The sequence below is a fragment of the Dendropsophus ebraccatus genome, chromosome 4 (genome assembly GCF_027789765.1).
Source record: "Dendropsophus ebraccatus isolate aDenEbr1 chromosome 4, aDenEbr1.pat, whole genome shotgun sequence".
NCBI lineage: Eukaryota > Metazoa > Chordata > Amphibia > Anura > Hylidae > Dendropsophus > Dendropsophus ebraccatus.
In genome coordinates, this window is record NC_091457.1 from 166,152,110 (window position 1) to 166,175,929 (window position 23,820).

At 49.4% G+C, this 23,820-nt stretch overlaps 1 protein-coding gene across 1 annotated transcript in view; it reads right to left on the reverse strand.

Annotated features, from left to right (window-relative positions):
* Positions 1 to 23,820, reverse strand: part of LOC138789101 (ecotropic viral integration site 5 protein homolog) — a 108,320-nt gene that overhangs the window by 74,166 nt on the left and 10,334 nt on the right. Inside the window, exon 2 of the mRNA XM_069967684.1 lies at positions 7,562 to 7,785. Coding sequence (XP_069823785.1) covers positions 7,562 to 7,704 — 143 coding nt within the window. The 5' untranslated portion in view covers positions 7,705 to 7,785. The remainder of the gene's footprint in view (positions 1 to 7,561; positions 7,786 to 23,820) is intronic.

Below are 23,820 nucleotides of genomic sequence, written 5' to 3' on the forward strand. Positions count from 1 at the left end.
AGCAGTGGGGGATCGAGGGCCAGGCTTTCCTGGCAGACTTTTTGTTTACAGCCAAGCCAATACTAAGATCCGCCTAGAATTTCCTTCTTCTCACAGCTGGGACCAGTGCACACACGTGATCTCACTGACAGTGATCTGGAGATAAAGCCCACAGGCTATCAGACTTCTCTGGTCAGTCAGTACTAGCCGGGACCTAATCATATTTAAGGAGCCAAAAAACTTCACAAAACGTCGGAAGCATTACAATACATACGAAGGGTTTAACCCTAAAACTTTTACAACTTTTCTTATAAACCAGAGTTCTGAAAAGTTTCTTCTGTCCGTCGTCAGGTCTGAGGAGATGATGTAATGGAGGAAGCAAATAAGCAAACCTCCCTGACCAACGAGAAGAGACCGAGCAGGCTCCGCAGCATGTCTATAACCAGCAGAGCACAATAGAGACTGCGGACCGGAGCGCTGATCCTCCACATCTCCCCGTACACCTGTATGCAGCAGAGCGTGCATGCTGCCCCAAGAGAACAATACATTGCTGCAAGAGGCGTCATGTCAGTCAGCAGCTGCGGTCACCGTGTGCAGTGTGTCCTGGAAGCATCATGTGACTGAGATAGGGCGATCACTGGCAGCTTCCTACATGACGTTATCCTCATAGATGAGAATAGTTATATCTGTCATTGTGCCAAATCCTCCAGAAACGAAGGAAAATTCAGCTCCGGTCATTAGAGATATGGAGTCCACGGGTTACTCCTCATCCTCCAGCCGAAGCCTGTGCCGGCCCAGGCACCATGACTACAAACCCTCATCATCCTCCAGCCAAAGCCTGTGCCAACCTGACTATAAACCCTCATCATCCTCCAGCCAAAGCCTGTGCTGACCTGGCCAACATGACTATAAACCCTCATCATCATCCTTCAGCCAAAGCCTGTGCTGACCTGGCCAACATGACTATAAACCCTCATCATCATCCTTCAGCCAAAGCCTGTGCTGACCTGGCCAACATGACTATAAAGCTTAATCAGAAGCCTCAAAGTCTCCAGGAACTTTCACCGAATCTGCAGGGCCTGTTCACACACACACACACACACACACACACACACACACACACACACACACACGTTATTAACTGATGCCCCCATCTGCAGGAATACCCCGCTATGTCCCTGCCTCCCATCAGCAGGAATACCCCGCTATGTCCCTGCCTCCCATCAGCAGGAATACCCGCTATGTACCCCCCATCAGCAGGAATACCCCGCTATGTACCCCCCATCAGCAGGAATACCCCGCTATGTACCCCCCATCTGCAGGAATACCCCGCTATGTCCCTGCCTCCCATCTGCAGGAATACCCCGATATGTACCCCCCATCTGCAGGAATACCCCGCTATGTACCCCCCATCTGCAGGAATACCCCGCTATGTCCCTGCCTCCCATCAGCAGGAATACCCCGCTATGTACCCCCCATCTGCAGGAATACCCCGCTATGTACCCCCCATCTGCAGGAATACCCCGCTATGTACCCCCCATCTGCAGGAATACCCCGCTATGTACCCCCCCATCTGCAGGAATACCCCGCTATGTACCCCCCCATCTGCAGGAATACCCCGCTATGTACCCCCCATCTGCAGGAATACCCCGCTATGTACCCCATATCAGCAGGAATACCCCGCTATGTTCCCCCCCATCTGCAGGAATACCCCGCTATGTACCCCCCATCTGCTGGAATACCCTGCTATGTACCCCCCATCAGCAGGAATACCCCGCTATGTACCCCCCATCTGCAGGAATACCCCGCTATGTACCCCCCATCAGCAGGAATACCCCGCTATGTACCCCCCATCAGCAGGAATACCCCGCTATGTACCCCCCATCTGCAGGAATACCCCGCTATGTACCCCCCATCAGCAGGAATACCCCGCTATGTACCCCCCATCTGCAGGAATACCCCGCTATGTACCCCCCATCTGCAGGAATACCCCGCTATTTACCCCCCATCTGCAGGAATACCCCGCTATGTACCCCCCATCTGCAGGAATACCCAGCTATGAACCTCCATCAGCATCACTGAGACTCTGAGCTTCACGGCAGCAGACGGGCCGGATCCAGACGCCTCTGGGTGTAATGACCCGATCTGGAAATAATGTCCGGGGAGATTATGGCGGTGACCCGGCCCAGAAAGCAGCAACAAGTATAAATCACTCATAGAACAGAAGCAATCATGTAGTCCCGTGATCTCCAGCTGCTGCAAACTACAACTCCCAGCATGCAGTGTACCAGAAGCTGTACTTACACAAAAGCAGGAGAGCCACAGGGCGGGGATAGCAGTGATCCTGTGTTATGTCTGCTGCTGGGTCCGAGGGCGGCCATGACACATAGGCTCATACAACATGGAAGAGGTGTCAGACAGCGCTCTTAGCAGGACCCCACTGCTCCTTTAAGGATTCCTACAATAGACAATCCTTCCTTACTAAGCACATGAAGCGTTCTCCTAATACACCATCTTATTGTATTATCCCCGGAGCAAAGAACAAAAGCATCATTAGTCAAAGACAAAAACATGGAGGAAACGTTGCCTATCCTCCTAATTCTGAGTGTTACATTGAGAGGGGGGGGGGTCTATCCTCCTAATTCTGTGTTACATGGATGGGGGGGCATCTATCCTCCTAATTCTGAGTCTTACATGGATGGGGTGGGGGGGCATCTATCTTCCTAATTCTGAGTCTTACATGGAGGGGGGGGGAGCATCTATCCTCCTAATTCTGTGTGTTACATGGAGGGGGGGGGGGGGGGGGGAGCATCTAACCTCCTAATTCTGAGTGTTACATGGAGAGCGGGGGGGGCTGGGGGGGGCGTCTATCCTCCTAATTCTGAGTGTTACATGGGGGGCGGGGGGGGGGCGTCTATCCTCCTAATTCTGAGTCTTACATGGAGGGGGGGGAGCATCTACCCTCCTAATTCTGAGTGTTACATGGGGGGGGGGCATCTATCCTCCTAATTCTGAGTGTTACATGGAGGGCGGGGGGGGGGGCGTCTATCTTCCTAATTCTGAGTGTTACATGGGGGGGGGGGCCATCTATCCTCCTAATTCTGAGTGTTACATGGAAGGGGGGGGGGGGAGCATCTATCCTCCTAATTCTGAGTGTTACATGGAAGGGGGGGGGGGGCATCTATCCTCCTAATTCTGTGTGTTACATGGAGGGGGGGGGGAGCATCTAACCTCCTAATTCTGAGTCTTACATGGAGGGGGGGAGCATCTACCCTCCTAATTCTGAGTGTTACATGGGGGGGGGCATCTATCCTCCTAATTCTGAGTGTTACATGGAGGGGGGGAGCATCTACCCTCCTAATTCTGAGTGTTACATGGGGGGCGGGGGGGGGGGGCGTCTATCTTCCTAATTCTGAGTGTTACATGGAGGTTCATGACTACAGAGCGGTCACAGGACACAGTCGCTGTTTGTTATTGCTGCGTCCTTGAACATTGATGTTTGCAAGAACGAATCCAGCGCCAGCACAATGTAGTATACACACACACTCTGTGTACGGTCCTGATAGAAATCCTACCTGTATATTATATATACCCGATGCATGGTTATACTACAAAGCCATCCCTGAGCTCAGTATACACCTAACTATACGACGTCACCGTCTCTTATTGCCCTTTACTATTCCAGTCGTTCCTTATCTGCAACTACCACTCCCATCATTCATGACAGCCTTCCACTGGGTCTAATGCAATGGTCCCCAATCTCCAATTGTGCAGGTTGGATGGTGGGTGACGCTGTTTTTTAATATCTATTGCAATCTGTGCATGTCATGTCTGCTGAGTATACAGTATATACATATACACAGGAGAGATGGTGCATACACAGACGCTGTGCGTTCATGGACCGAGAAGTCGCCACCAGCAGATGCTTTGGACGCCATTTGTACATCTGTGACCACAGAGTTCATGGATGGATCAGATGGCAACAAAACTATTCAACTAAACCCCATGACAGACATAAAGCGAGTATACCCCCCCTCCAATAGATGATGCCATGTGGTCACCTGAACGCTCGTAGACCCTATATAGTTGTGCTTGCTTAATTACTAGCTATTGCGCTGCCCTTACAAGACACATGCACGCTCAGCTAAGCCAAGTGCGAATATAATTTCAATAAGTAGACCCCCACACACACACTTCTCCTCGCCAGACCTACCGCCGCCCCCCCCCCCCAAATTCTCCCCGCCAGACCCCACTTGTAGAAAATGCAAAATCATAAAGTGAAAAAAATTAAAGTAAAACCCATCGGCCACTATACAGCAATGTCACCCGAGAGGCAGTGACTGTACCTGAGAAGGTTGAGCATGGACATCCCTGGGATGCTGTCAGTCGCCGTCCAGCTACACGCACTGCCCCGACTATAGAGATTTACCTCAAACAGACTGAGGGGCCCGGACAAGGCGAGACATGGCTGACCTCCGGGACACCAGCGAGTACACAGCCAGAAAAGCGAACTTTGTCCCTCTAAACATGGGACGAGAGACAACGACATTGCCTCATGTTACTGACGGCAGGAAAGCTGACCTCTGACCTCTAACTAGTAAGCATGCTGCAATACATGCATATGTTTGTGTCTGTGTGTATGTATGCCCGTCCAATTAGTTCAAAACTACAATTCCCATCAGCCTTGGATTAGGAGTATAATTCGTTCCGGGACGGCACTTGTAATCCAAATCCACTCTTACACCAAAGCAAATTTTCCCATAAGAAATCATAGAAATGCAGACAATTGGTTCCACACCCCCAAAATAATGATTTATTATTCTGAACAACATGTAAAACAGATGAGACAAACATTCAGAAACAGCAGAATCTGTGATATTATAAGTTACTGTACAGTAATGGAGAGGATGGGAAACTCAAGGGCGGACAGAGACTGCAGGGAGCATGATGGAATGAGCAGGACAGATGGGGGCACATACATGCAGCGCTCTCTGTCCGGGGAGAGAGGGGTTACAGCTATGGAGAGATTACCTCCACAGTCCTGTCCCCTGATGTAAGCCCCAGCCTGAAGTGGATCTGCTGTGATTTGGAAGGTTGGAAGGTAAGGGAGACTTCCAGGGTCAGAGTACAGGGCTGTAGACCCCGCTATACAGACCAGGTCCCTCCCCCACTTCCCCTCCCACCTAGTACAGGGAGCTCTTACACCAAAGCAATGCTCTTAACCCTTAGGGGACACAGCCAGTTTTTATTTTTGCGTTTTCGTTTTTCCCTCCTCGTGTATATAAGGCCATAGCGCCTGCATTTTTCCACCTAGAGACCCAAATGAGCCCTTATTTTTTGCGCAACTAATTGTACTTTGCTAAGGCAGATGTAATTTTTGCCTAAAATGTGCCGGGAAACCAGAAAAAAATTATATGTGTGGTGAAATTGAAAAAAAAAATGTTTTTTTTTTATTTGGGGGGTGGTTGTTTTTACTATGTTCGCCCTGGGGTAAAACTGACTCGTTATATATGTTCCTTAAGTTGTTACGATTACAACGATATGTAACATGTATAACTTTTATTTGATTTGATGGCTTGTAAAAAATTAAAACCTTTTAAAGAAAATATATGTTCCTTAAAATCGCTCCATTCCCAGGGTTATAGCGCTTTTATCCTTTGGTCTATGGGTCTGTGTGAGGTGTCATTTTTTGCGCCATGATATGATCTTTCTATCGGTACCTTGATTGCGCATATACGACTTTTTGATCGCTTTTCATTACAATTATTCTGGATTTGATGCGACCAAAAATGCGCAATTTTGCACTTTGGGATTTTTTTGCGCTGACGCCGTTTACCGTGTGAGATCAGGAATGTGATTAATTAATAGTTCAGGCGATTACGCACGCGGCGATAGCAAACATGTTTGTTTATTAATTTATTTATTTATTTTTATTTATAAAATGGGGAAAGGGGGGTGATTCAGACTTTTATTAGGGGAGGGGATTTTGTGTTATTAAAAATACATTTTTCTTTTACTTTACACATATACTAGAAGCCCCCCTGGGGTTAGGGTTATTCCCCCTGGGGTTAGGGTTATTCCCCCTGGGGGACTTCTAGTATATGCACTCTGATCTCTCATAGAGATCCATGCAGTATAGTTATACTGCATGAATCCATGAGATCGGTGTTCTATTACTTTTGGCTGCTGCAGCCAAAAGCAATAGAATGCCGAGCCGGGATCAGCGCCATTACGGAGCAGACCCCGGCCCGGGATGGATGCGGGGATTGCCCCCCCCGCAATCGCGCCGCAGGGGGGCGATCCCCCCACTAGACCACCAGGCATGTATAACAGCATGTATTTAGAAGCAGCTGTCAACTTTGACAGCTGCTTCTAAGTACTTAATTAGCGGGCACGGCGATCGGACCGTGCCCGCTAATAGCCGCGAGCCCGGGCTACTCGCGGCACCCGGGATCGCGGCAGTTCAGAGGGTGGTCGCCGCGCGACCCCCCTCTGAACTCCCATAGCGGCACGAGGACGTTCAATAACGTCCTGGTGCAGCTATGGGTTAAACCAAGTCACAATTTTGAAAAACTGTAAGCTCTTAAACCAAAACGCTCTTAAACCAAGTTACTCTTAAACCAAGGTACCAATATATATATATATGCATGTCTACAGGTCACACAATCCGAGATTCAACCATAAACAAACCAACAAGAGACAACAGAACGGTAATCAGATCGGAGGCAGAAAGGGAACAAATCAAAGATCTATTTGATGCCAAAACACGGGAGAGAAATGAATAATCCATGAGTAATAGTGAGCCGCCAGTGCGACGGACTCATTCTGTCATCCCAGGATTATCCCAGGTTCAGAGGCTCCTCCTGGATGTATACTTCCCATCACACAGGTCCTCACCAGGACACATCCTGCTTATATATACACTGTATATATTACACCTGTATACACATTGCTGTACACTGCACCTGTTAGACATATCTAAGCATCTGGAGCTAATTATCACCAGTGACACAGACAACCCTGCCCCCTCCCTCTGGATACAGGTGAGACAGATTCTCTTCATTGTAAAAGCTGCTTATCTAGGTTCAGGCAGTACAATGTCCAGTCACTACTGCTCGGCCTACAGGTGATAACAGGGAATTCACTTTCAATTTCACTGCAGGCAATTAAAGTGTTTTTTTTTCTTTTTTTTTTTAAAGTCACTCAGTATTAAAATGGTAGAGAGAATGCCCATAAAAAAATACAGACAGGAATTGCCTGATGTCCCATAGACTTGCATTGCAAGTTAATTGCAATGTAAGTCTATGGGACGTCCAGCTGTTCTGTATATCGCTCCCTATATCGTTGGGTTATGGACTTGCTGGTAAGTTTGACCGTGTATCCCGCCACCACAGCAGGGTGAGAGTTACCCTTTAAGTGACAGTCAGCGTCATTCCTATGTAGGTCGTTGCTTTGTGAAGGACACCGTCTTAGGGCCCTATTCCACAGGAATTATCGCTCGGTGGAATAGAGAGAACAATCAGCCGATGATTCCTTTCCCCCCCCCCCCCCCCCCCCCCCAAAAAGACAAAACTCTACTCACCGGTTCTGTTCTTCTAGCTTGGCCAACAACTCCACTTCGTCTGGGCTGAGCTGTACGGGAGAGGACGGGGAGAGTGCCGGCGTGGACAGGGTGGAGGAGGTGGTGTGCAGTGACGTGGATGGACTCGCCACCTGACTTGCCATTTGACTGACAGTGTGCGACACCGTGTTCTTCACCCATGAGAGAGTAGAACTCAGCTTTTCTGCAACCTTGTCTGTCGCCACCTGAAACAGCGGAAGGAAGAAGAAGTCATCATTCTCACAGATGTATTTCAGTTTTAGTTCCTGATCTGGTTTACGCCTCATATATTACTGAGCAACAACTAAATTATTCACAGGGAAAATTAACCCAATAAAGTATGCTGCCCGAACGACACCCACCGCCAAGAGCGTCAGCCATACAGGGTTCGAACCAAAGGCTGCTCAGGCATGATGGGAATTGTAGTTTTGGGGGCCCAGACAACCCCCTGCATTACAGGAAACAAACCACAACTACAAAGGAATCCATGGAGAGCTGGGCCCCTTCCCCACCAGGGATTAGGGCCCCACCATGGAGAGCTGGGCCCCTTCCCCACCAGGGATTAGGGCCCCACCATGGAGAGCTGGGCCCCTTCCCCACCAGGGATTAGGGCCCCACCATGGAAAGCTGGGTCCCTTCCCCACCAGGGATTAGGCAGCAGAAGTCACGGCATATACCTGTGATATAAGGCTGCTAAGTACCTCACAGTAAAGACTTTTAAAGGGGTCATTCAGCAAAAAATATTTTCTTTCAAATCAACTGGTGTCAGAAAGTTATATAGATTTTAATTTACTTTTATTAAAAAAAATCTCCAGTCTTCCAGTACTTATCAGCTGCTGAATGTCCTGCAGGAAGTGGTGTATTCTCTCCAGTTGAACCCAGTGCTCTCTGCTGCCACCTCTGTCCATGTCAGGAATTGTTCAGAGCAGGAGAGGTTTTCTATGGGGATTTGCTGCTGCTCTGGACAGTTCCTGACATGGACAGAGGTGGCAGAAGAACACTGGGTCAGACTGGGAGGATACATCACTTCCTGCAGCACATATAGCAGGTGATAAGTACAGGCAAACTGGAGATTTTTTTTTTATTAGAAGTAAATTACAAGTCTCTGTCACTTTGAGCCCAATTGATTTAAAAAAAAACAAAAATCTTTTGTAAACTACCCCTTTAAAGGGATCTGATGACTGCTCGGATGATGTACAGACTGTTACATCATAAAGGTTTCCCAGAGAGGACAGTCAGTCACCTGCCTCTCCTCTCAGCCTCCTTCTAGAGTGGAGGGGCTGACGCCTGTACCATTAGAGGATCAGAGGGGCGCTACCACCACCACCACCACCAGGAATGAGGAACCTTCGGCCCTCCAGCTGTTGTAAAACTACAATTCCCATCATGTCTGGACAGCCAAAGCTTTAGCTCTCCAGGCATGATGAGAATTGTAGTTTTGCAACAACTGGAGGGCCGAAGATTCCCATCCCTGCAATAAACCAAAGCAGGAGGCGTCACTACCTTGGGGGAGCGGGGCATAGAATACAGCAGGATGGGCACCACGTTCTGTGTAATGTTGTAATGAATATTCCTGCTCCGATCAGCCATGATTTTGTGCTGCGAGACTACAACTCCCATCAGGCCTGGACAGACAGAAGGTGTCCACACACGACTGAAGCTCCAGGAATTAGGCAGACATCCGGACGTGCAGGAGCCATCACCCCGGAGAAGCACAGTTACCTGGAGGGTATATACATTGTGCTTGTGGTATACGGTATATACTCAGTATCAGCGAGGAGCTAATAAACTGCAGCGAGACATGTTGATAGCACAGAGCGACGGCTGCATCATGCAGAAAGGTCGGGGCTGCGCTCATACACCCGCAGGATTCACACAGAGCAGATCTGTCCTATACACTTCAATGGGATGAGCAGAGGGCCCTTTTAAGAAGCAGAGTGCCCCGATCTGAAGGGAGCGGTGTTCAGCCATCTTCACCAGGCCCAAACAGGTAAATGGGGACTGTGCACATACATGATGAAAACTAGACTTAAATCATTTAGGTTAGAAGGATCTATGGATGACGATAAATAAGAGGAGAGAATTATATGAGCCGACGTTCTTACTGACAGATACAGGACATATACACACACCTAGAGGCCGTATACACACACACCCCTCTGACAGGCCGTATACACACACACTCCTCTGACAGGCCGTATACACACACACCCCTCTGACAGGCCGTATACACACACACCCCTCTGACAGGCCGTATACACACACACTCCTCTGACAGGCCGTATACACACACACCCCTCTGACAGGCCGTATACACACACACTCCTCTGACAGGCCGTATACACACACACCCCTCTGACAGGCCGTATACACACACACCCCTCTGACAGGCCGTATACACACACACCCCTCTGACAGGCCGTATACACACACACCCCTCTGACAGGCCGTATACACACACACCCCTCTGACAGGCCGTATACACACACACCCCATCTGACAGGCCGCATACACACACACCTAGAGGCCGTATACACACACACCCCGCTGACAGGCCGCATACACACACACCCCTCTCTGACAGGCCGTATACACACACACACAGACAACTCTGACAGGCCATATACACCCCCTCCCCCCCCCTCCCCCCCCCCCACACACACACTGACAAGCTGTATACACCCACTGTGCCAGTTCTTTTGTATACAGGATCAGTAAATTATTATTTTGCTGCAGATCTGAAAACATCAATTATGATAATGTCCGGAGATCAGCGCTGGATATGAGATCAGCACCGGAGACACAGGGCCGTTCTGTGCGGTTCTTATAAAGCAGAACATTTACCAGGACCACAAGAGATGGAAGGAGTAACACCGGCCTGACCGCATGTATGGGGGTCTCCCCACTCCTCTGACAGATGATATCGGGGACAGAAAGATCCCAAGCGTGAAACCTCCCCCAAGAGTATAACACCGACACCTGTCTGCGTGTCCACCGCTCCGTCCAGTCTATATGGGTCACACTATCATTACCACACAGGCGTCAGGACAGCGGACAGCCAGGAAGCATGATGGGAACTGCAGAGCTCAGATCCATGCTGCATAATGACTGACAGCGATGAAACCCGACAGACAGAACCCAGTCAGCGGGATCCCATAAACGCCATTGGTGGCCGTCACTCCGTCATGTGACCGGTCTGGTACCGGCATTGTTATGGAGTCCACCGGATGTATAGACAGCCGGACGCTTCTGCTGACAGATCAGCTCACAAGACTCCAAAACAAAGTAAAGAATTTTTTTTTTTTTTTTTTTGAGAAAATGACTTTTCCAGGTAAAGCATTAACATACATCCGGCGGGGTACAGCTCAGCAGACACATACGGCGGGGTACAGCTCAGCAGACACATACAGCAGGGTACAGCTCAGCAGACACATACTGCGGGGTACAGCTCAGCAGACACATACAGCGGGGTACAGCTCAGCAGACACATCCAGCAGGGTACAGCTCAGCAGACACATCCAGCAGGGTACAGCTCAGCAGACACATCCAGCAGGGTACAGCTCAGCAGACACATCCAGCAGGGTACAGCTCAGCAGACACATACAGCAGGGTACAGCTCAGCAGACACATACAGCAGGGTACAGCTCAGCAGACACATAAAGCAGGGTACAGCTCAGCAGAAACATACAGCAAGGTACAGCTCAGCAGAAACATACAGCAGGGTACAGCTCAGCAGACACATACAGCAGGGTACAGCTCAGCAGACACATACAGCAGGGTACAGCTCAGCAGACACATACAGCAGGGTACAGCTCAGCAGACACATACAGCAGGGTACAGCTCAGCAGACACATACAGCAGGGTACAGCTCAGCAGACACATACAGCAGGGTACAGCTCAGCAGACACATACAGCAGGGTACGCTTCTTCAGGTATTATAATCAATAAGAATTATGCAGAATATATGTGATTTGAGCCCAGGCCCCCACCAGCTTGCTGACGCTCTCTAGACAGCAGAGAAGCAGTGATCAGAGCGAAGAGGTGAGAACCCATAAGGAAGGGACAGCACCGAGACCTCGAGCCCATTCATTGCTTATACAGCCGGTGCACCAGGATCCTGCGCCCACTCATTGCTTATACAGCCGGTGCACCAGGATCCTGCGCCCCCATTCATTGCTTATACAGCCAATGCACCAGGATCCTGGGCCCACTCATTGCTTATACAGCCAGTGCACCAGGATCCTGGGCCCACTCATTGCTTATACAGCCAGTGCACTAGGATCCTGGGCCCACTCATTGCTTATACAGCCGGTGCACCAGGATCCTGCTCCCTTTCATTGCTTATACAGTCAGTGCACTAGGATCCTGCGCCCATTCATTGCTTATACAGCTAATGCACCAGGATCCTGGGCCCACTTATTGCTTATACAGCCGGTGCACCAGGATCCTGAGCCCATTCATTGCTTATAAAGCGGGGGAAGGGGGGAGGGATGAATGGTGGAAAGCTAATAAAGGGTCAATGTGAATATCTCACCTCACCCTGTTATAATTCAGTGCGGCACTCAACCTGGAACACAATGGTAAGAAGAAGCTGTCAGAACATGGAAGACACCATATACATATATACTCTAGTATATACCCCACTGACCACCCAGCTATGAACGCCATATACAGGACAATCAAGGGGGCTGATCTGACGTATGGACCAGAGCCAGGCCTTCTTATTGCTCATATATTAATGTTATGGCAGCAGTGGCCATCACATACTGTACGACACACACACACACACACACACACACTACTTACTGTACGACACACACACACTACTTACTGTACGACACACACACACTACTTACTGTACGTCACACACACACTACTTACTGTACGTCACACACACACTACTTACTGTACGTCACACACACACACACACTACTTACTGTACGTCACACACACACACACACTACTTACTGTACGTCACACACACACACACACACTACTTACTGTACGTCACACACACACACACACACTACTTACTGTACGTCACACACACACACACACACACTACTTACTGTACGTCACACACACACACACACACACTACTTACTGTACGTCACACACACACACACACACACTACTTACTGTACGTCACACACACACACACACACACTACTTACTGTACGTCACACACACACACACACACACTACTTACTGTACGTCACACACACACACACACACACTACTTACTGTACGTCACACACACACACACACACACTACTTACTGTACGTCACACACACACACACACACACTACTTACTGTACGTCACACACACACACACACACACTACTTACTGTACGTCACACACACACACACACACACTACTTACTGTACGTCACACACACACACTACTTACTGTACGTCACACACACACACACACACACTACTTACTGTACGTCACACACACACACACACACACTACTTACTGTACGTCACACACACACACACACACACTACTTACTGTACGTCACACACACACACACACACACACTACTTACTGTACGTCACACACACACACACACACACACTACTTACTGTACGTCACACACACACACACACACACTACTTACTGTACGTCACACACACACACACACACACTACTTACTGTACGTCACACACACACACACACACACTACTTACTGTACGTCACACACACACACACACACACTACTTACTGTACGTCACACACACACACACACTACTTACTGTCCGTCACACACACACACACACACACAACTTACTGTACGTCACACACACACACACACACACAACTTACTGTACGTCACACACACACACACACACACTACTTACTGTACGTCACACACACACACACACACACACTACTTACTGTACGTCACACACACACACACACACACACTACTTACTGTACGTCACACACACACACACACACACTACTTACTGTACGTCACACACACACACACACACACTACTTACTGTACGTCACACACACACACACACACACTACTTACTGTACGTCACACACACACACACACACACACACTACTTACTGTACGTCACACACACACACACACACACTACTTACTGTACGTCACACACACACACACACACTACTTACTGTACGTCACACACACACACACTACTTACTGTACGTCACACACACACACACACACTACTTACTGTACGTCACACACACACACACTACTTACTGTACGTCACACACACACACACACTACGTCACACACACACACACACTACTTACTGTACGTCACACACACACTACTTACTGTACGTCACACACACACACACACTACTTACTGTACGTCACACACACACTACTTACTGTACGTCACACACACACTACTTACTGTACGTCACACACACACACACACTACTGTACGTCACACACACTACTGTACAACACACACACACTACTTACTGTACGTCACACACACACACACTACTTACTGTACGTCACACACACTACTTACTGTACGACACACACACACTACTTACTGTACGTCACACACACTACTTACTGTACGTCACACACACTACTTACTGTACGTCACACACACTACTTACTGTACGTCACACACACTACTTACTGTACGTCACACACACTACTTACTGTACGTCACACACACTACTTACTGTACGTCACACACACTACTTACTGTACGTCACACACACACACTACTTACTGTACGTCACACACACACACTACTTACTGTACGTCACACACACACTACTTACTGTACGTCACACACACACTACTTACTGTACGTCACACACACACTACTTACTGTACGTCACACACACACTACTTACTGTACGTCACACACACACACACACTACTTACTGTACGTCACACACACACTACTTACTGTACGAAACACACACACTACTTACTGTACGTCACACACACACTACTTACTGTACGTCACACACACACACACACTACTTACTGTACGTCACACACACACACTACTTACTGTACGTCACACACACACACACTACTTACTGTACGACACACACACACACACACACACACTACTTACTGTACGTCACACACACACACACACTACTTACTGTACGTCACACACACACACACACTACTTACTGTACGTCACACACACACACACACTACTTACTGTACGTCACACACACACACACACTACTTACTGTACGTCACACACACACACACACTACTTACTGTACGTCACACACACACACACTACTTACTGTACGTCACACACACACACACTACTTACTGTACGTCACACACACACACACACACTACTTACTGTACGTCACACACACACACACTACTTACTGTACGTCACACACACACACACACTACTTACTGTACGTCACACACACACACACACACTACTTACTGTACGTCACACACACACACACACTACTTACTGTACGTCACACACACACTACTTACTGTACGTCACACACACTACTTACTGTACGTCACACACACACACACACTACTTACTGTACGTCACACACACACACACTACTTACTGTACGTCACACACACACACTACTTACTGTACGTCACACACACACACTACTTACTGTACGTCACACACACACACTACTTACTGTACGTCACACACACACTACTTACTGTACGTCACACACACACACACTACTTACTGTACGTCACACACACACACACACACTACTTACTGTACGAAACACACTACTTACTGTACGTCACACACACACACACACACTACTTACTGTACGACACACACACACTACTTACTGTACGTCACACACACTACTTACTGTACGTCACACACACACACACTACTTACTGTACGAAACACACTACTTACTGTACGTCACACACACTACTTACTGTACGTCACACACACACACACACTACTTACTGTACGTCACACACACACACACTACTTACTGTACGTCACACACACACACACACTACTTACTGTACGTCACACACACACTACTTACTGTACGTCTCACACACACTACTTACTGTACGTCACACACACACTACTTACTGTACGTCACACACACACTACTTACTGTACGTCACACACACACACTACTTACTGTACGTCACACACACACACACTACTTACTGTACGTCACACACACACACTACTTACTGTACGTCACACACACACACTACTGTACGACACGCACACACACACTACTTACTGTACGACACGCACACACACACTACTTACTGTAAGTCACACACACACACCTTACTGTACGAAACACACACACACACTACTTACTGTACGAAACACACACTACTTACTGTACGTCACACACACTACTTACTGTACGAAACACACACTACTTACTGTACGTCACACACACACTACTTACTGTACGAAACACACACACACACTACCACCTACTGTACATCTCACACACTGGGAAAAGCAGCAAGTTTTTGATTTTTCCCCCCTCACCCTGATGGGCATGCCTCCTGGTGTTACACTCCATGACTCTGAGCTTTACTATATAATACGTATCCTACATAATAATTAAGGAACCTCTATGACGCTCCGAGACAGATGAGACCGCCCAGCCCGCCCCCCCCCCCTCCGGGGGGTAAAATGTTACACGTTCATCACTTTCTTGGAATAAAATCCGTGCTGCCAAGTCCCACGTGGGTAACACAGACGACGTAGCTGAAGAAATCCCGTCCTACCAGAGTCAATCTCTGCGTCCTCAGAAGCTGTAGCCTCAATCTGTCAGGACGTATCGCCGAGCTCTCCGCACATCCTGCACTTGACAGCAGAAGCCGCCGCCGTACATTATTATTATTAACCAGCTGTCTAATTGTGATGGAGGGACAGAGATTGAGAAAAGACCGACGTAATGGGGTCCGGTATACAGAGCGGAGGCCGAGACCACACAGAGCGTCCACATCACCCCTCACTGAATAATAAAGGGGTATCCCATCTGACTTATTATACACTAATGCTGCGTTTACACGGAACGATTATCGTTAGAATTTTCGCATAAGCGATCGCATTTGAGCGATAATCGTATCGTGTAAACACAGCAAGCGATCAAACGACGAGTGAGAAATCGTTTATTTTGATCTTTCAGGATGTTCTTAAATTGTCGTTCGTCGTTCGCTGAAAATTCGCAGATCGCTTCGTGTAAACAGCCTTTCACCGATTTACCCTCTGTAAAAGATGTGCTTAAGCGATCTTAAAATCGATCGCAATAACGATTTTTCTTACAAATTTTCAAACTATTGTTCTATAGATTTATTCGGCTAAACGCTGATCATTGTAAATACCAAATCGTTGCTTTAAAATCGTTAAGCGATCGATTGGGCGAATTATCGCTCCGTGTAAACAAAGCATAACACATAGGATAAGGGACAACATGCTGCTCGCTGGGGGTCTGACTACCAGGACACTCACCACTTTACAGACCAGGGCGCAGTCACTCAGCAATGCAGCCTGCGCTCTATTCATTATGCAGCAGCTGATAAGTACTGGAAGACTTGAAATTTTTTTAATAGAAGTGAATTACAAATCTGTATAACTTTCTGACACCAATTGATTTGAAAGAAAAAGATTTTTGCTGGATAACGACTAATACATTTGTCCAAATCCGCACCATTTTCTCTAATCTGTGAACAATAAGAAGAAAATCCGTTTTATGATCTGTTCACATATCAGGTTTAAAACGACAACTACTGCTGCAAAAGCATCTATGTTTTATAGTGATAAGAAAAATGCAAAACTGAAAAAAATATCAGAGAACAGAATGACCCAGAGCCGTCTGCAAAACGTGACGCCCGGCCGGGCAGAAAATCTCACAGCTCACATCTGCCGTCCTGGGGCGAAGATCAGAAGAGGCCGGGGTCTGAATCCACATCAAAAACCCCAGCGACAGGGACCACAGATGACAGATTGGGGGGGGGTGGGATGGGGGACAACAGAGGACAGATTGGGGGGGGGGGGATGGGGGACAACAGAGGACAGATTGGGGGGGGGGGGAGATGGGGGACAACAGAGGACAGATTGGGGGGGGATGGGGGACCACAGAGGACAGATTGGGGGGGGGGGGATGGGGGACAACAGAGGACAGATTGGGGGGGGATGTGGGACAACAGAGGACAGATCCCCACTACCGGAGACAGATTGGGGATCACAGTGAGGACTGGAGTCCTTGCCTGCCGTAACCTGCATGGGCTAAGGGGAGCGGAGATTGGAGCCAGAGTAGTTGGGGGACGTCACTCACTGTTTACTGTAACATGAGATCCAAAAATCTGAGAAGGTGAATATTGAAATTTACCTAGAGCTTCTTCCATGGGAGCCGGCGGGATGAAAACGCTGCTGGAGACAACAGAGCAAGTGCTGAGAGCTACACAGAAATAAGGTCACACGTATGCCTGAAGCAGAGGAGCCCTGAAACCGGCCCCTCCGGACAACCAAACTGAATGTATTTCAACCTGCACTGTCTGTAATAGGAATCTATCGCACTGTGACGGGTGGCATCTTTATTGTTGTCGGGTTGCAGCCCCCCTATCTAGTGAACAGACCCCAATGCAAGGAGTAAGGGCTAATTCACACATCCGTTCTGTCCACAGTTATCCTATGGCCCCGTTCACACGTCCCTACGTGTATACGGGGCGGCGATCTGTGCCGCAAAAAAAACGGACATGTAATGCGGACTGTTTTTTTGCTGCACGGATCGCTGGGGTAATGATGTGTGATGGTAGTGCCCAGTGAAGCACGGAGCACTACAGATACACATACGGTAACAAGTAATCTGGAAGCTTTTCCCAGGAATAAATATCTATATCTATGTATCTTTGTCCATCTCTCTCCCCTATGCATCTCTATCCCCATCTCTCTCTCCATATATACCTTGTCGTCCATGGATATCGCTGCACAATATGACGGGTTCCCTTTAAATTTGTCATTTCTGTCAAGAAGGTTAAGTCTGATGAACAATTTAAGAAACCTTTCATGAACAGTAAGACGCCGTTCACACATCTAATAGAGCGAAGTGGGGAATCAGTCTGACAGGACTCGAGTCCATCGCTGATCGTGCACAGATCCCAGCCCTGGTGACCGCCCCTGGAGTGCTGCTCTGGGCGGCTGCCGACAGCTCCGCTCTACTGGTCAAGCTCCCTACTCTGCATGGAAGGGTGAGTGGTTATATACTGCTCTAATCCTTACCCCACTCCTATACCCACAAGCCGCTGCCAGACACCTGTGCACTCTCTGCAGCAGAGCCTCCTGTCAGCAGCTTATCTCCCTGAGGACGAGAGGATAGGACACCTGTGAAACCCGTATATGACATGGTTGTTAACACTGCTGATTCCTGTATATTAGGAGTTACCACCGTGTCTCGTGTATAGCGGCCTTCAGTAACATCCCATACCGATAACCATCTCTCTCAGTGACCATTTTGCTGTGTATCCGGATTTCACCTTACAGCAATGTCCCCCGACCTGTTGCTCTCCAACTGCTGCAAAGCTACAACTCCCCCTCGGGCTGTCCAGGCAGGCTGGGAGTTGTGGTCCTGCACCAGCTGAGGATTGTGGAAAAGATAAAAAAGCAAAACTGATGGGTTGTAACTCAGAAAACAATATAGTGTATAGCAGAGACGCCAGAGGTCTGCGGCCCTGACTACTCTCACTCTCCATCCAGGAACATCACATCATGTATCTACGACCAGAATAGAGAGCGGCCACAGCGTCCAAGCAACCGGAGAACAACAATGACTCAACTCCCTGCAGCCTGCGAGTATCAGCCGCCGTAACAATGGTGATCCCCGGCATCCCCACACACCGCCCGCCAGAGACCAGAACAATGGTGATCCCCGGCATCCCCACACACCGCCCGCCAGAGACCAAAATAGTGATCCCCGGCATCCCCACACATTGCCCGCCAGAGATCAGAATAGTGATCCCCGGCATCCCCACACATTGCCCGCCAGAGACCAGAACAATGGTGATCCCCGGCATCCCCACACATTGCCCGCCAGAGACCAGAACAATGGTGATCCCCGGCATCCCCACACACCGCCCGCCAGAGACCAGAACAATGGTGATCCCCGGCATCCCCACACATTGCCCGCCAGAGACCAGAACAATGGTGATCCCCGGCATCCCCACACACCGCCCGCCAGAGATCAGAACAATGGTGATCCCCGGCATCCCCACACACCGCCCGCCAGAGATCAGAATAGTGATCCCCGGCATCCCCACACACCGCCCGCCAGAGACCAGAGCAATGGTGATCCCCGGCATCCCCACACACCTCCCGCCAGAGATCAGAATAGTGATCCCCGGCATCCCCACACACCGCCCGCCAGAGACCAGAGCAATGGTGATCCCCGGCATCCCCACACACCTCCCGCCAGAGATCAGAATAGTGAGCCCCGGCATCCCCACACACCGCCCGCCAGAGACCACAATAGTGATCCCCGGCATCCCCACACACCGCCCGCCAGAGACCAAAATAGTGATCCCCAGCATCCCCACACACCGCCCGCCAGAGACCAAAATAGTGATCCCCAGCATCCCCACACACCGCCCGCCAGAGACCAGAACAATGGTGATCCCCGGCATCCACACACACAGCCCGCCAGAGACCAGAACAATGGTGATCCCCGGCATCCCCACACACCGCCCGCCAGAGACCAGAATAGTGATCCCCGGCATCCCCACACACCACCCGCCAGAGACCAGAATAGTGATCCCCGGCATCCCCACACACCGCCCACCAGAGACCAGAACAATGGTGATCCCCGGCATCCCCACACACCGCCCACCAGAGACCAGAACAATGGTGATCCCTGGCATCCCCACACACCGCCAGAGACCAGAACAATGGTGATCCCTGGCATCCCCACACACCACCCGTGAAAGACCAGAACAATGGTGATTCCCTGCATCCCCACACCCCACCAGAGACCAGAACAATGGTGATCCCCGGCATCCACACACACCGCCAGAGACCAGAACAATAGTGATCCCCGGCATCCACACACACCGCCAGCCAGAGACCAGAACGGATGGCTAATCCCATGTGTCAGAAATCATATGTGCAGTATACACCCCCCCCCCACCCCATATACCAGTAATAGCCATTAGGGGGTGGTCTACACCTGCAGGGACGACACTATAGGACGGCCATAGACGAGCCTGCCCCAATAAGAGTTTACAGACATGTGACTATATACAGCTACAGACGTGCCACCTGTACTCTGCACCATGTATACAGCTACTAACCTGCCATCTGTATTCTGCATCATGTACACAGCTACTGACCTGTCATCTGTACTCTGCACCATGTATACAGCTACTAACTATCCATCTGTATTCTGCACCATGTATACAGCTACTGACCTGCCATCTGTACTCTGCACCATGTATACAGCTACTAACTATCCATCTGTATTCTGCACCATGTATACAGCTACTGACCTGCCATCTGTATTCTGCACCATGTATACAGCTACAGACCTGCCACCTGTACTCTGCACCATGTATACAGCTACTAACTATCCATCTGTATTCTGCACCATGTATACAGCTACTAACTATCCATCTGTATTCTGCACCATGTATACAGCTACTGACCTGCCATCTGTATTCTGCACCATGTATACTGCTACTAACTATCCATCTGTATTCTGCACCATGTATACAGCTACTGACCTGCCGTCTGTATTCTGCACCATGTATACAGCTACTGACCTGCCATCTGTATTCTGCACCATGTATACAGCTACTGACCTGCCATCTGTATTCTGCACCATGTATACAGCTACTGATCTACCGTCTGTATTCTGCACCATGTATACAGCTACTAACTATCCATCTGTATTCTGCACCATGTATACAGCTACTAACTATCCATCTGTATTCTGCACCATGTATACAGCTACTAACTATCCATCTGTATTCTGCACCATGTATACAGCTACTGACCTGCCATCTGTATTCTGCACCATGTATACAGCTACTGACCTGCCATCTGTATTCTGCACCATGTATACAGCTACTGACCTGCCATCTGTACTCTGCACCATGTATACTGCTACTAACTATCCATCTGTATTCTGCACCATGTATACAGCTACTGACCTGCCATCTGTACTCTGCACCATGTATACAGCTACTGACCTGCCATCTGTACTCTGCACCATGTATACAGCTACTAACTATCCATCTGTATTCTGCACCATGTATACAGCTACTGACCTGCCATCTGTACTCTGCACCATGTATACAGCTACTAACTATCCATCTGTATTCTGCACCATGTATACAGCTACTGACCTGCCATCTGTATTCTGCACCATGTATACAGCTACTGACCTGCCATCTGTACTCTGCACCATGTATACAGCTACTGATCTGCCATCTGTATTCTGCACCATGTATACTGCTACTAACTATCCATCTGTATTCTGCACCATGTATACAGCTACTGATCTGCCATCTGTATTCTGCACCATGTATACAGCTACTAACTATCCATCTGTATTCTGCACCATGTATACAGCTACTGACCTGCCATCTGTATTCTGCACCATGTATACAGCTACTGACAGGGCTCCAGATGGCGACCAAAATGGTCGCCAATGCGACTGACTTTTTGCAAATGGCGCCCAGATTTATCAATCTGGGCGCCATTTGCGACTGGCCCCGGCGGCGGCGCGCTGTCTCTTTAAGATGCGCGGCTGATGCGCGGCTGCCGGGGGTGTCCCGTCCTATCCCCGGCAGCGCGGCGCATCAGTGAGCTGCCTGGGGCCCTGACTTCCGGCACAGGAAGCGCACGTCAGAGACGCTTCCTGTGTCAGAAGTCACAGCCCCGGCGTACAGGAGCTCACTGACGCGCCGCGCTGCCGGGAATAGGACGGGACACCCCCGGCAGCCGCGCATCAGCCGGGGACAGCGCCTGAAGAACAAGAGGATCGCCGGGGGAGCGGGTTGTCAGGTGAGTTTGTGTGTTTGTTTTTTTTTAAATATTGCTTAGCATAGAGGAAAGGGGGGGGGGGCTTTATAATGGGGGGAAGAGAAGGGGGGCATCTATAATGGGGGGAGAAGAGGGGCCATCTTCAAGGGGGGGAGAGGGGGCCATCTATAATGGGGGGGGGGGAGAGGGGGCATCTATAAGGTGAGGGGGAATCTATAAGGGGGGGAGAAGAGGGGGCATCTATAATGGGGGGGAGAAGAGGGGGTATCTATAATGGGGGGGAGAAGAGGGGGTATCTATAATGGGGGGGGAGGAGGGGGCATCTATAATGGGGGGGGGAGAGGGGGCATCTATAAGGTGAGGGGGAATCTATAAGGGGGGGATAAGAGGGGGTATCTATAATGGGGGGGAGAAGAGGGGGTATCTATAATGGGGGGAGAGGGGGCCATCTATAAGGGGAGGGGGTATCTATAAGGGGGGGAGAAGAGGGGGCATCTATAATGGGGGGAGGAGGGGGCATCTATAATGGGGGGGAGAAGAGGGGGTATCTATAATGGGGGGGAGGAGGGGGTATCTATAAGGGGAGGGGGCCATCTATAAGTGTAGGGCAAACTGGCTGCAGACACTGGGAGATAGATATATGCACAATTATTATTATCAGGGCCCCTCAGGTGTCTGTATTGTAGGGGGTCACTTGCATTAGTCACTAGGTGAGAGATATATCTATCTATATACACATCTTGTGGGGGTCACTATGGCTGCAGTCATAAGTCTAGCTCAGTATGTATAGACTGTTGCAAGCTTTTAAAGGGAACCTGTCACCCCCCGTGCCGGGGTGACAGGCTCCCAACCCCCCGTTAGAACCCCCTATACTCACCTCATCCCGCCGGGTCCCGCTTCTGAAGATGGTCGGGTCACGGAGATCTCAGCCGCTGCAGCCCGGTGCGCACACTGAGAGATGAGTCCAACACTCATAGAGAATGACGGAGCACTGGACTCTCCCGTCATTCTCTATGAGCGTTGGACTCATCTCTCAGCGCACGTCGGGCTGCAGCGGCTGAGATCTCCGTGACCCGACCATCTTCAGAAGCGGGACCCGGCGCCATGAGGTGAATATAGGGGGCTCTAACGGGGGGTTGGGAGCCTGTCACCCCGGCACGGGGGTCGACAGGTTCCCTTTAAGTTCAAGTTCAGAAGAGTAAGCCTCATTAAAAGGCTAGCCAAGTGAGGCTGAAGTACTGAGT